Raw genomic sequence first — 10,579 nt, 5'->3', positions numbered from 1 at the left:
TCAAGCAATTGAACCTGCCTATGGGCCAATTCAGGTAACCTCCGAGTCAATGCGCTTGCGACGCGCTCTTGAGGCCATTGCCGGCCCACTCAATCAATGGCGCTGGAGGTCTGGAGAGCGGATCGTGTTATTGGCTTGTCATATTTATGCGACAGTTTCGAAAGGCTTTGTTTGTTCGTTGCCGTGCAGACGTGGGAATGTCTAGGTAATCCTTGACTCAATGCTCGCAGCGCAAGCGTTACCAATTTGTAACGGATTGCAGAAACCCTCCAGGAAACCCGCTGCCTCAACCAATTAGCGCATGACAAGCAGCAGCGAACTCGAGAGACAACAATAGTGCCCGACCACAAGATGACTTGCTACCAATTCAGTGCATACCACAAGCTGCCCACTACGCGCTGACCATTTGTCTGGGGCCAGCTGTGGCTGTTGTGGCCAAGGTCGACGGCGATTCAAAATAATTAATCTCTTAATTGTCATCAGCATCGTCTCGTCAATGGGATGCTGTGTGCACGCTGATGTTGCATCTTGCTTTCATTCCATGGCGCCAAGGTCAGCTGGGGCAGCAATAGAAGCTCGCCAGAAGCTGCTGCTCCGTTTTGTGGTTAAGGTTTCCGCTCGTGTAATTGGTAATGTAAAACCATTTTGGGCCATTGTGTAACCCGCGATAATTACAATTACCTTTACAAGAGCTGCTTTGTGCATCGCATTTCAAATGTTCAAAAGTCTTTGGCTGCGGCTCTTTTGTAGGCCATTCTTATCGAGACTATCTGCATAGAAACTTTCACCAACTTGGTATACTCTTAACGTGCATAAATACATTTCGTATGATTGTCTATGAACTGTCATTTTTATATGACATGCAATTGGAATTTTAAGTGCAGACGCTTGGGAGACTCTCAAGTGCTCGAATTCATAGTTATGAATACGGATCGAAACGTGTTTAGCTAGCATTTCGGAAGAGCGAACTTCCCAGACCACTAATCATTTCACTTTCACAAGCCTTTCAAGGTCCAAAAAAAAAAACGTAAAACAACCCCATCAATTTTCTAGCAAAGCAATCGAATGAAAACAAAAATTAAAACCCTTCAGCAGCCAAGTGCCTGAGCAAGAGCCACATAAATTATACAAATACTTATTATAATAACAAAAACAATCAATAAATTTCAAAACATTATAGAAAATTGTTGACTGAAGCGCAATCAACAACAAAATACAAGTGTACACAAAAACAAAAGCCCAAAAACAATGGCATTCACTTTCAAAAGAAGGGGAACAAAATAACAAAACGATTGACTACAAAATTGCCCAGTCCGAAAAAAAAAATGAAATAAAATAAAAACTATTGTAATTATGCATAACAAAGATATTGGCAAGCCAAATATTGAAAGTCTCAAGTGAAGTAGCGCATCCAATCGACCCGGGCGATTGAGTTCATCATCAACGCCAACTTGGCCAGCTTAACAAGAAGATTAATTAATTACTTTGTTCAAAATATGTTTGTAGTTTTTTTTATTGTTGGGCTTAAACAAATGAAGCGCAAAATATTAAATGGCAACTAATTTGGCAGTCGAGCTTTAAAGTAAAAGCCATAGGAAATGTCTGTAGATCGCTCAACAAATTTGCAGCCGCTTATACCCTGTAATTCAAATCGGGTACAAAGTGGGAGTTTGAGGTACAGTTTCCGAGGTGTGATTCTAAGTTTTATATTTATTGTCTCGTTAATCTAACAAACTTGATGCCTGTTCATGTAGTTCTTGTAGTTCACTCTCATTCAGGGGGACCCGTCGGAGAACTTACTCTGTTCTTCAGTAATTTATATATACATATAAACTCAAGTCGGTTTCACTCATATTCATAGATGACAATATAATACTCTTGAGTATATATAAATGTACTTATAATTAAAAAGAATTATATGTTAAAGTAACTCAGACATCGACTAGCTTTATCCCCTGACATAAAGTATATCCTTTTATAATATCGAACATTTTTAAAATTATAATTTTAACAGGGTAGAATTAGGCTGATCATGAAATTGAGATGCATCTGTGAGATTTTTTGTAACTTCCCCATTATCCAAAAACTGGAAGGGATATCTGTCCGTCTGACTATGTAGCTCTTACTATTTTGTATTTTGGGCAATCTTCAGATTATGGCAGCAACAACATGATGATGACTGTCGTGCCAGGCAACCACGTGATGTTTGCAGCTTGCTGAGTGTTGTTGTTGTCGTCGTCGTCGTCTTCGCCAGCAGCAGCAGAGGAAAGAGCAGAGGCAACAGCAGAGGGCACCTGGTGTTGGGCACCCGCCACAGATCAGCGCGCTTTGTGCATTTGCATTCATTATGTTTGGCACCGTCGTCGCGACCACAACGCCACCGCACAACGCAGTTGCTCCTCTCGCAGCTGGAAGATCATCGACAGACAGCAACGATTGTCAATCCGTTGGATTCTTAAGCTCATTTTCAGCACGTCATTCAATTTCGGCGAGTGTGTGTGTGTGTTGCAATTTTTGGCGCATTGAAAAATATGTTTGAAATGTGGATTTGTGTACCGAACTGCTAACACTTGTTTGCTGAGAACTAGAGTTGTGCCAGGTCGATTGACTTGACCTTTAGCTGAAATTCTTTTGAAATTGTTTGTGAAAAATCAACTGGAAATGTTGTCACCATATGTCTGGCACATCATTGTGCTGCTCAGTCTGAGCGCTGCTGTCTTTAGCGAAGAGTCCAGATATGCGGAACGCAACCACAAGGTGGGTAGGTCACAGTATCATAACTAAGGCCATAAATAATCCATGCAAAAAAAACCAATTAAAGAAACGTCAAATCTATCGTGAGCAAGTGCTGCCGCATGCGGGCGGCAAGATACCCGACACCGCCTTTGAGACGGATCGTCTGTTCTTGAACCGTCTGCAAAAGGAGGGCATCTCAGTGCCGGACGGCATTGTGCCCGAACAACGGAATCCGCAGGTCATTATCTACGCTACTTAATTATATACATATGTTCAACAACATTTAAATCTATTCATTTGTAGGTCTATCAATACTATAACAATCCCATGCGCACCGTTTATCATATTGCGCTCAGCTCTGATGGACGCTATACACCGCGAGAAGGTCGCTACCATTACCGCCAGGTGCCCACCGTGGAGACCACCTATCTGTATCCCCAGGCCGTGGGTCGTCCGTATGTGTTGGTGCCGCCCAAGCATGCATTGCCCGCCTACCGTCAACTGCAGCTGCATAATCCGTTGCTTAATCAAGTGAAATTCCAGCCCAAGAAAGGTGAGCCGAGTTTTTAGTTTGGGCCTTAACGCCTGGCTGCACTTGCATGCACAACATTTATGTGGCTCTTGTGCAGTGCCCAATTTTCTGGAACTGGCGCCCACCGTGGGCAAGAGTCATACATCCAGCCCATCCAAGGCGCAGTCTTATCAAAATGTGAATCTGCTGCATGGCCAAGCGCTGCCCGCCTTCAAGAAAACCGCCGGTGGAAGCAAGACCTATGTGGACAGCTATGGCAAAACTCACGTAAGCCCAACCATTCGACCATCATAATCCGATCATTTATGGGTATTTTCAACTCTTTGTTGCAGCTCTTTAGCGAATTTGACGATTTGCTTAACAAGCTCGATTTGAATCCAGCAGGACAAAAGCTGTATTAGTTTCTCTAAGTTAGAAGACCATATTTTGTAGAGCTTAAGTTTAGTAGAATACGATTCCTTGGCGGCAATTATAGAGCGATAAATGCCTGCATATCCAAACAATTACGAGCCATACACCTGTTCGATTTTTAAAACCAAGTTGAAAACAATTTCCCCCTTTTATTATTACAGCGAATCATACCATATTTAATAACTATTTCTTGTATACGAGTTGTATTTCAAGCGTAAAGAAATATCTTGCTTGCAAAATAAACTGCAATGTAATGCAGTGTATGCTTTCCCGTTAAAGCTGCATCTAAATGCATTATACATATGCTTACACATGCTTGAGATACTTTTGCTTATCATCATTTTACTAAAAGTTTCATTTACAATGCAATGTAGTAATTAGTTGCCGAGAAAAAAAAAGCTTAGAAAAGCAGCTTCCAAAAATCGAAAGTTGCCCAGCGCACGAGACAAACCGAGTGCCCAAATCCGAACCGCGAACCACGAAGCACGATACCACGCTTACCGTTAGACATCGTTAGCGGTACCCTTGAAAGCTTGCACGACGACGACAACGACGACGACGCCGCCGTCTCAAGTGGACGCCGCTTGGAAAAACTGCACTTCAGCTTCAGTGCGATTTTCAAACTGAACGCAGACGGTTTAGCCTATTCCAAGCCCACAGCAAAATAAAACCTGATCCTAAGATGTTGAAGCTAAACAGCGAGGCGCAATTCACGAGGCTGGCCACACTGCTGCTCGTCGTTGGGGCAGCACTGGCCGTCGAAGTGCAGGTAAGTGAGACCAGCTAATTAGTACATCGATTTGGCATGGTCCATCAGCAGCAGACATGATGAGCATAATTAGTTGGTAAAATCAATCCAGGGAGAAGCGCAGTCTCCGCCCCATTGACTCGGCACGCGTGGCTGTGTCTTACAGCGAGAGCGACTGCGCGACGTTCACTTTTGACCCAAAAATTGTAACATGCAATTGTAGCACATACTAACACGAACACACAAACACACTCATACATGTAACACACATGTTTAATTGTTTGCTAATGAGCGGGCGCCATTCGGGGGGGAGTCGGAGACTGCGGAACCGGTTACCGCATGGAGCTGAGGTTATGCAATTCGCAACATTTGATATGTTTACTTATGTTGCTGTAGAAATTTGGATATCTGTTTAACCCGCCGCAAGCAGAGCATCATGCAAGACCCGAAGATAAACAGGATCTAAACAAAATACCGGGAGTGGCAGGCGTTGACTATCCGATTTACCACGAAGTTCCGCACACGCAATTCAGTTGCCACAATGTGCCCGCTGTTCCGGGCATGTATGCGAATGTGGAGACAGGTTGCCAGGCCTATCATGTGTGCCACGATGGCCGCGAGGGGCATCAGGGAGCTTCATTTCTTTGCACAAACGGCACCATATTCAATCAAAAGGAATTCGCCTGCGACTGGTGGTACAATGTGAAGTGTGAGGAGGCTATTAGCCTCTATCAGTAAGTAGCAGAAATCTAATATATATAAATAATACGATAACGAAATGCAATCGCACATAGCTTAAATGCCGATCCTGAGCATAATCCCTACGTGCCCAAGAAAAAGCCTGAACTGGAAAACGAAGCACATGCGCCACATGGCGGTGCTGGCTTTTTGATACATGCCTAAATCACCATACATTTCTTTCATCCACTATTTAAATTCTTTTAATGCATTCTATTGTGGCAATAAACTTATCAAAAATTTTGTTAATTTGTTAACGGTGGAGCAGTCGCTCTTCTTCTTGTTCGTTTTCATAATTTGTACAACGGCGCTTCGATAAGCCGTCCTATCGCTGTGTGGATATTTTTATTATCGATATTAGGCTAATATCGATACCCTGAGCCCATCACTACACCGAAAAATTTGTTTAGCTGCGTTGCCTTTTTAAAATAAACAAATTCGAACATTAGTGAAATAAAATGGCAGCTGTACGCGATGCCAATGCTCCCGGCTACAATATTGCACGGGATCCGGCCTTGGTAAAGAATCGCATATTTATTGGAAACCTGCCCATTTGTACAAAAGAGGAGCTTGAGAGCATTTGTCATCCATACGGAAAAGTTTTGGGCTCGTTGGTGCAGAAGAATTTTGGTTTTGTTCAATTTGAAAGCGAGGAAATCGCTAACAAATGTGCGAATGCGTTAAATAAATCCACGTTTAAGTCAAAGGCGCTAACCGTACGGAATGCCAGCATAAAGCTAAAGCCGCTGAATGCAATCATCAAGAAGATCAACCCAAACGCACACAACCCAGCAGGTGTGCCGATGGCAGTTCAAGGCGGCATTGTTATGTCCGCTGCCGCCGCTGCTACCGTCGTGCCCATTAACGATTGCGAGATAATCGTGGTCAATCGCGAGAATACGTGAGTATTTATGTTGATCTGTGGGCTCAGCAGCTAACCCTAACGCCCATCCGCAGAAAGTACGCAGAGTTCATTGAAGATCGACTGAGGAACAGTGGCATGCGTGTAGATGTGCTCTTTCCCAACGAGGATGTTATGCTGAGCCAAGTGCTTAGTAATATATCAGCGCGAGGCTGTCTCTACGCCGTTCTGGTAACGCCGCAGCACGAAGCTCTAAATAGCATTACGGTCAACATATTATATGGGGTGCCGGCCGAGCATCGCAATATGCCTCTGGATGATGCTATAACACTAATTGCCACCGACTTTCGATTGAAGAAGCAGCGTGACGCAGTTACCGCATCCCAGCTGCACGCCAAGCAGAGCAGACATCCGGAAGCAATGCAGCAATTGATCGAAATGCTGGCCGACAATCATCCACTGACAGGTTTGCAGTATGAATGCATAATTAATTATCTGCAGGAGCAGCGGGAACAACAGCTCAAGCGGGAGTTGGGTGAAGCCAATGCTTTGGCCAAACTGCATACTCCCGATCCAGAAATGGAGCTGCAAAAGAAGATTCTTAGTGTTATGAACAAGCCCGCGGTGACGGAGATCAACAGCGAGCTTATGTATCCCACATTTGATTTAGCCAAAAAGGATAAACGACTTATGGAGCTGCTGCAAGATCCAAGGGTTATGAGTGCGCTCGAGAGTATTTACAACTCGGACCTCACAGAAACAGTCACGCAATATTTATAGATCGGAACACTTTATTAATAATAATCAGCGAAAAGCAATAACAAATAAACCTAAGGCCAGGATCGCTTTGCTTCATGTCCCTCATATTTGCGCCTATACTTTAGGCCTGTTACCAGAGTAGAGCTCTTTGGAAAAGCAGTTTTCCCGTTGAATTTAGTATCTGTATCCGGATGAAAGCGCAAATACTCATATTGTATGTGCAAGTTCTCCGGCAAATCAATGCGCTTCAGTGCATCCAGCGGCACTGTGGTGTCTACCGCACTCTCATAGAATGAGATCACATCGGCAACGGTGGCCATCTCGTGCACTTGGGAATTGGGAACACCATGCTGCAGTTCCTGAAAGCACGCCGCCAGAAACTTGAACTTTTCTTCCATATCCTTCAATTGACGCTGATCTCCGCCGTTGGCCATCTGCAAATTGGCTGCAACGGCACGAATTTTTGCCGCTGCATCTGTGGAAGGTGCGTATGGCTTATGTGGACGCAGGAAACTGTAAGGAATTGGCGTATTATAGCAATTACATTTAAAAGAAATATTTACCCTTTGGCAGCAATCGATTCACCAACGGCAGCCAGTGTTTTTGTCTTTGTCTGCTTTGACGAAGCGTAGCATCTCTGCAGTTTGGCTACAAGCTATGAGTGGGAGTTTGATTAATATAGAGTGCCTACTAATTTTATTAAATTGAATATTACTCACATTTTGTGGCACAAGAACAAAACCTTTACGTAAATTCACCGCTGCCATTATTTTAGTGTTGTGAAAGAGAAATATTTTAGTGCTGATAGTCCTCATCAATGTATTTGTGTAGCCCTGGCAGATGTAAAAACGAGTTTATGTTATCGATAATGGGTCTATTCGATTTCCCATTCAACACTCATATGCTTATTAATTATGGGGGAAACTGCGCTGAATATTTACACGCAAATCATCTGATTGCTTCCCATTTTAATTAAATTAAATATATCGCCTTGCAAAACGATGGCATTTCTTAAGTATCGAGTTGACATTTTTGACATATTCGATATATCGATATTTTAGCCATCGCTAGCTGTCACTGCTCGTCTCTTTCTTTTTCCGGTCGCCGAAATGGTACGACGCAAGAAATCATAAGCCTAAAAAATAATTTGTAAACATCTTAAATGTTTGTGAAAAATATTCATTGTTGTTTGAAAAACATGACTTAACGCGTGCTTATTCAACAGTTGGTAATGATATTTACGTATTTTTGCAGGGTATTGATATCAACCACAAGTACGATCGCAAGGTTCGCAGAACCGAGCCCAAATCTCAGGATGTCTACCTGCGCTTGCTTGTCAAGGTAATTATATTGACTTTAATAGAATTTGCTGTGTAGCTAAACGTTTTTTCATTTCACAGCTGTACCGTTTCCTGCAACGTCGTACAAACAAGAAGTTTAACCGCATCGTTCTGAAGCGTTTGTTTATGAGCAAAACCAATCGGCCACCAATGTCGCTGCAGCGCATTGCTCGCTTCTTCAAGGCCGCCAAGCAGCCTGAGTCGACTATTGTCGTTGTTGGCACCGTTACCGACGATGCCCGCCTATTGGTGGTGCCCAAGCTGTCGCTGTGCGCCCTGCATGTCACCCAGACGGCTCGCGAGCGTATCCTGAAGGCTGGCGGTGAGGTCCTGACCTTCGATCAGTTGGCTCTGCGTTCGCCCACCGGCAAGAACACCCTTCTGCTCCAGGGCAGACGCACCGCTCGTACTGCCTGCAAGCACTTCGGTAAGGCTCCTGGTGTGCCCCACTCGCACACACGCCCCTATGTCCGATCCAAGGGACGCAAGTTCGAGCGTGCTCGTGGTCGTCGCTCTAGCTGCGGTTACAAGAAGTAAACAACAGCAAGTGGAATTGGTAGACGTCGCTTTTTGGTTAATATATTGATTTGTCAATCGAGGAAAAAAACGTTGCGCTCATTGTGGCAATAAAGAAGTTTTATTCCAAAAAGTGAAAAACAATTGATATGTACCATATGGATAATAATAATATATTAGTCGCGCTAGTGCAAGTGTGTGCTCCAGTAATTGATAATAGGCTGATCTTGCGGCTGTACGCCGAGCACCTTCTTCAGCTTGGCCTGCACGCTGCCGGACTTGGCGTGATTCAGACAAATGACTTTGCTGCAATGTAAAAGTGGACTTGTAGACGAGGATTACGTATGGATATTTCTTGGACCTACTTTTTCCACTCTTCTATTAGCACCTTAGTCTGCTTGTTGAGCACCAGCTCGGTGAACGTCTTCTCCTCAACTGCCTGGACGGCTTTCAACAGCTTGACCATGAGATCTGGAACTGGGAAAAGAACGGAATTATAGCCTGCAGTGCTTGACTCAAACAGTTTACTTACATTTGCGGGGCAGTTCGCCTGGCCACTTGACGGAGACGACATCCGTGCCATTAACATGCTTGTCCAGAAAATCAATGCGAAACACCGAGCTGCTGGCTATTGGTACAGCAATTTCATTGGAAACCGATATTATCTTGTACTCGGAACTTATTGAGTGCTGATGCTGTGCATCAATGCGCATCAGATTATGCATAGGCTCGGGCAGAAGTTTCTTCAGGCACACCATAAACCGGAACGTCCGCTCTGGCGCGCCACGCACTATAATCTTGACGCCAGTTAGGGCACAGTAGCAAACGGTGGCAAAGTCCTCCTTGCGCACCACTTTCTTAATGTGACGCAGCGAGAAGAACTCATCCTGCTCGGGATCATCAATGCTCTCCTCATACATCTGTATCATGGGAAGGGTGGAGCTGTTGTATGTGAGACGCTGCGCCGGTGGACGACCGCTGCTCTGGGGTGGTAGCCACGGCAGATTGCCAAAAGTGACGTGCTCGGTAAGAAACCGTGATCCGGCCAGCAGAATCCAGGCAAAATGTGAATGCAACTGTGCGAACACATGCTCCTCGCCAGTCAGCTCTATCAGAGATCGTGGTGTCGGCATAAGGAACTGTGCGCCTGACAAACGTCTTTGCCTAGCCGAATAGTTAAGCTCCTCGGACGCCTTTGTGCTCTGGGCTCCTGCTTGCAGTTCTGCGGACACTTTCCTCAAATGCTCAGCCAGAAAGGGTTTGGTGTTCAGCAGAAAATACTTATCCTTCATTAAAACTATAATCGAGAAAAGCTGATAGTAGCCACGGGCCTGCAAATCGCTGACACGAAATGTGTGACTAAGAATATGCCCGCGCGCAGAGTCGCCAAAGAAGACAAAGCCGCCGTCGCCGTCCTTGTTTGTGTTTATCTCGCAGCTGAGGCTCCGCACAGCTGCTTGCTTGACAAGATTTGCCACTTCCGGTAGAGCAGCCACTTTGGTGCTCACAAACGTGGCACCACTTTCTGTGTCCTTGCTGTATATGGCATTGCTGTTGTTACGCCCCAGTGTGTAGTTGCAGGCGGAACATGTCTTTTGGCCCTGCTGTTGTTGCTGCTCCACATTAATAAGGTCCTCGACTTTTGTGTCGCGCAGTGTCTGTGTACAGAAGATAGCGCAGGGGCCGTGGGCTTCGCAAAAGTGACATAGCGCAATAACAGCGTTCATCTATGTATTGTTCCAAAATAGTTTTTGTTTACACAGGAACTCCGTTTATTTAGCAGGCACGAGCTTATTTATTTTCGCTGTTTACAGTGTGACCGCGTGCAGAAAACGCAAAGATGCCCTTTTGGAAACCAGTGCAAAATATTGTCAAATTATCGTAAAAACGCGATATCGACTTATCGATAAAATGTAAACAATTTTAATACGCGCTTC

General features: G+C 44.6%; 6 protein-coding genes across 6 annotated transcripts; 4 read left to right on the top strand and 2 right to left on the bottom strand.

The window, feature by feature from the left end:
• Window positions 1-2,661: 2,661 nt before the first annotated feature.
• On the top strand, window positions 2,662-3,743 carry LOC115769771. Its single transcript, XM_030714735.1, has 5 exons — window positions 2,662-2,757; window positions 2,822-2,974; window positions 3,040-3,289; window positions 3,366-3,535; window positions 3,601-3,743. The coding sequence occupies exons 1-5, from the start codon at window positions 2,662-2,664 to the stop codon at window positions 3,667-3,669; spliced, it is 738 nt and encodes a 245-aa protein (XP_030570595.1). The 3' UTR covers window positions 3,670-3,743.
• Window positions 3,744-4,361: 618 nt separating this feature from the next.
• LOC115769476 lies at window positions 4,362-5,330 on the top strand. The gene is made up of 3 exons (XM_030714294.1): window positions 4,362-4,448; window positions 4,824-5,161; window positions 5,222-5,330. The coding sequence occupies exons 1-3, from the start codon at window positions 4,362-4,364 to the stop codon at window positions 5,328-5,330; spliced, it is 534 nt and encodes a 177-aa protein (XP_030570154.1).
• Window positions 5,331-5,560: 230 nt separating this feature from the next.
• LOC115769812 (nuclear receptor coactivator 5) lies at window positions 5,561-6,824 on the top strand. The gene is made up of 2 exons (XM_030714781.1): window positions 5,561-6,066; window positions 6,123-6,824. Exons 1-2 carry the CDS (start codon window positions 5,624-5,626, stop codon window positions 6,805-6,807), a joined length of 1,128 nt encoding a protein of 375 aa, XP_030570641.1. The 5' UTR covers window positions 5,561-5,623; the 3' UTR covers window positions 6,808-6,824.
• Window positions 6,801-7,605, bottom strand: LOC115769813 (39S ribosomal protein L50, mitochondrial). The gene is made up of 3 exons (XM_030714782.1): window positions 7,506-7,605; window positions 7,350-7,441; window positions 6,801-7,299 (listed from the first exon to the last, which is right to left on the bottom strand). The coding sequence occupies exons 1-3, from the start codon at window positions 7,599-7,601 to the stop codon at window positions 6,858-6,860; spliced, it is 630 nt and encodes a 209-aa protein (XP_030570642.1). The 5' UTR covers window positions 7,602-7,605; the 3' UTR covers window positions 6,801-6,857.
• Window positions 7,606-7,935: 330 nt separating this feature from the next.
• On the top strand, window positions 7,936-8,775 carry LOC115769475 (60S ribosomal protein L18; the record flags this gene model as incomplete). Its single annotated transcript, XM_030714293.1, has 2 exons — window positions 7,936-8,127; window positions 8,187-8,775. Coding segments are annotated over 2 exons (669 nt in total), but the record flags the coding sequence as incomplete, so codon positions are not given.
• A 37-nt stretch (window positions 8,776-8,812) lies between these two features.
• LOC115769321 (folliculin) lies at window positions 8,813-10,573 on the bottom strand. Its single transcript, XM_030714055.1, has 3 exons — window positions 9,175-10,573; window positions 9,008-9,119; window positions 8,813-8,948 (listed from the first exon to the last, which is right to left on the bottom strand). Exons 1-3 carry the CDS (start codon window positions 10,367-10,369, stop codon window positions 8,828-8,830), a joined length of 1,428 nt encoding a protein of 475 aa, XP_030569915.1. The 5' UTR covers window positions 10,370-10,573; the 3' UTR covers window positions 8,813-8,827.
• Between the last annotated feature and the right edge of the window lie 6 nt (window positions 10,574-10,579).

The sequence above is a fragment of the Drosophila novamexicana genome, unplaced genomic scaffold (genome assembly GCF_003285875.2).
Source record: "Drosophila novamexicana strain 15010-1031.04,08,12 unplaced genomic scaffold, DnovRS2.1 tig00004554-arrow-pilon, whole genome shotgun sequence".
NCBI classification, from domain to species: Eukaryota; Metazoa; Arthropoda; class Insecta; order Diptera; family Drosophilidae; genus Drosophila; species Drosophila novamexicana.
This window is presented reverse-complemented; position numbering and strand designations above follow the sequence as displayed.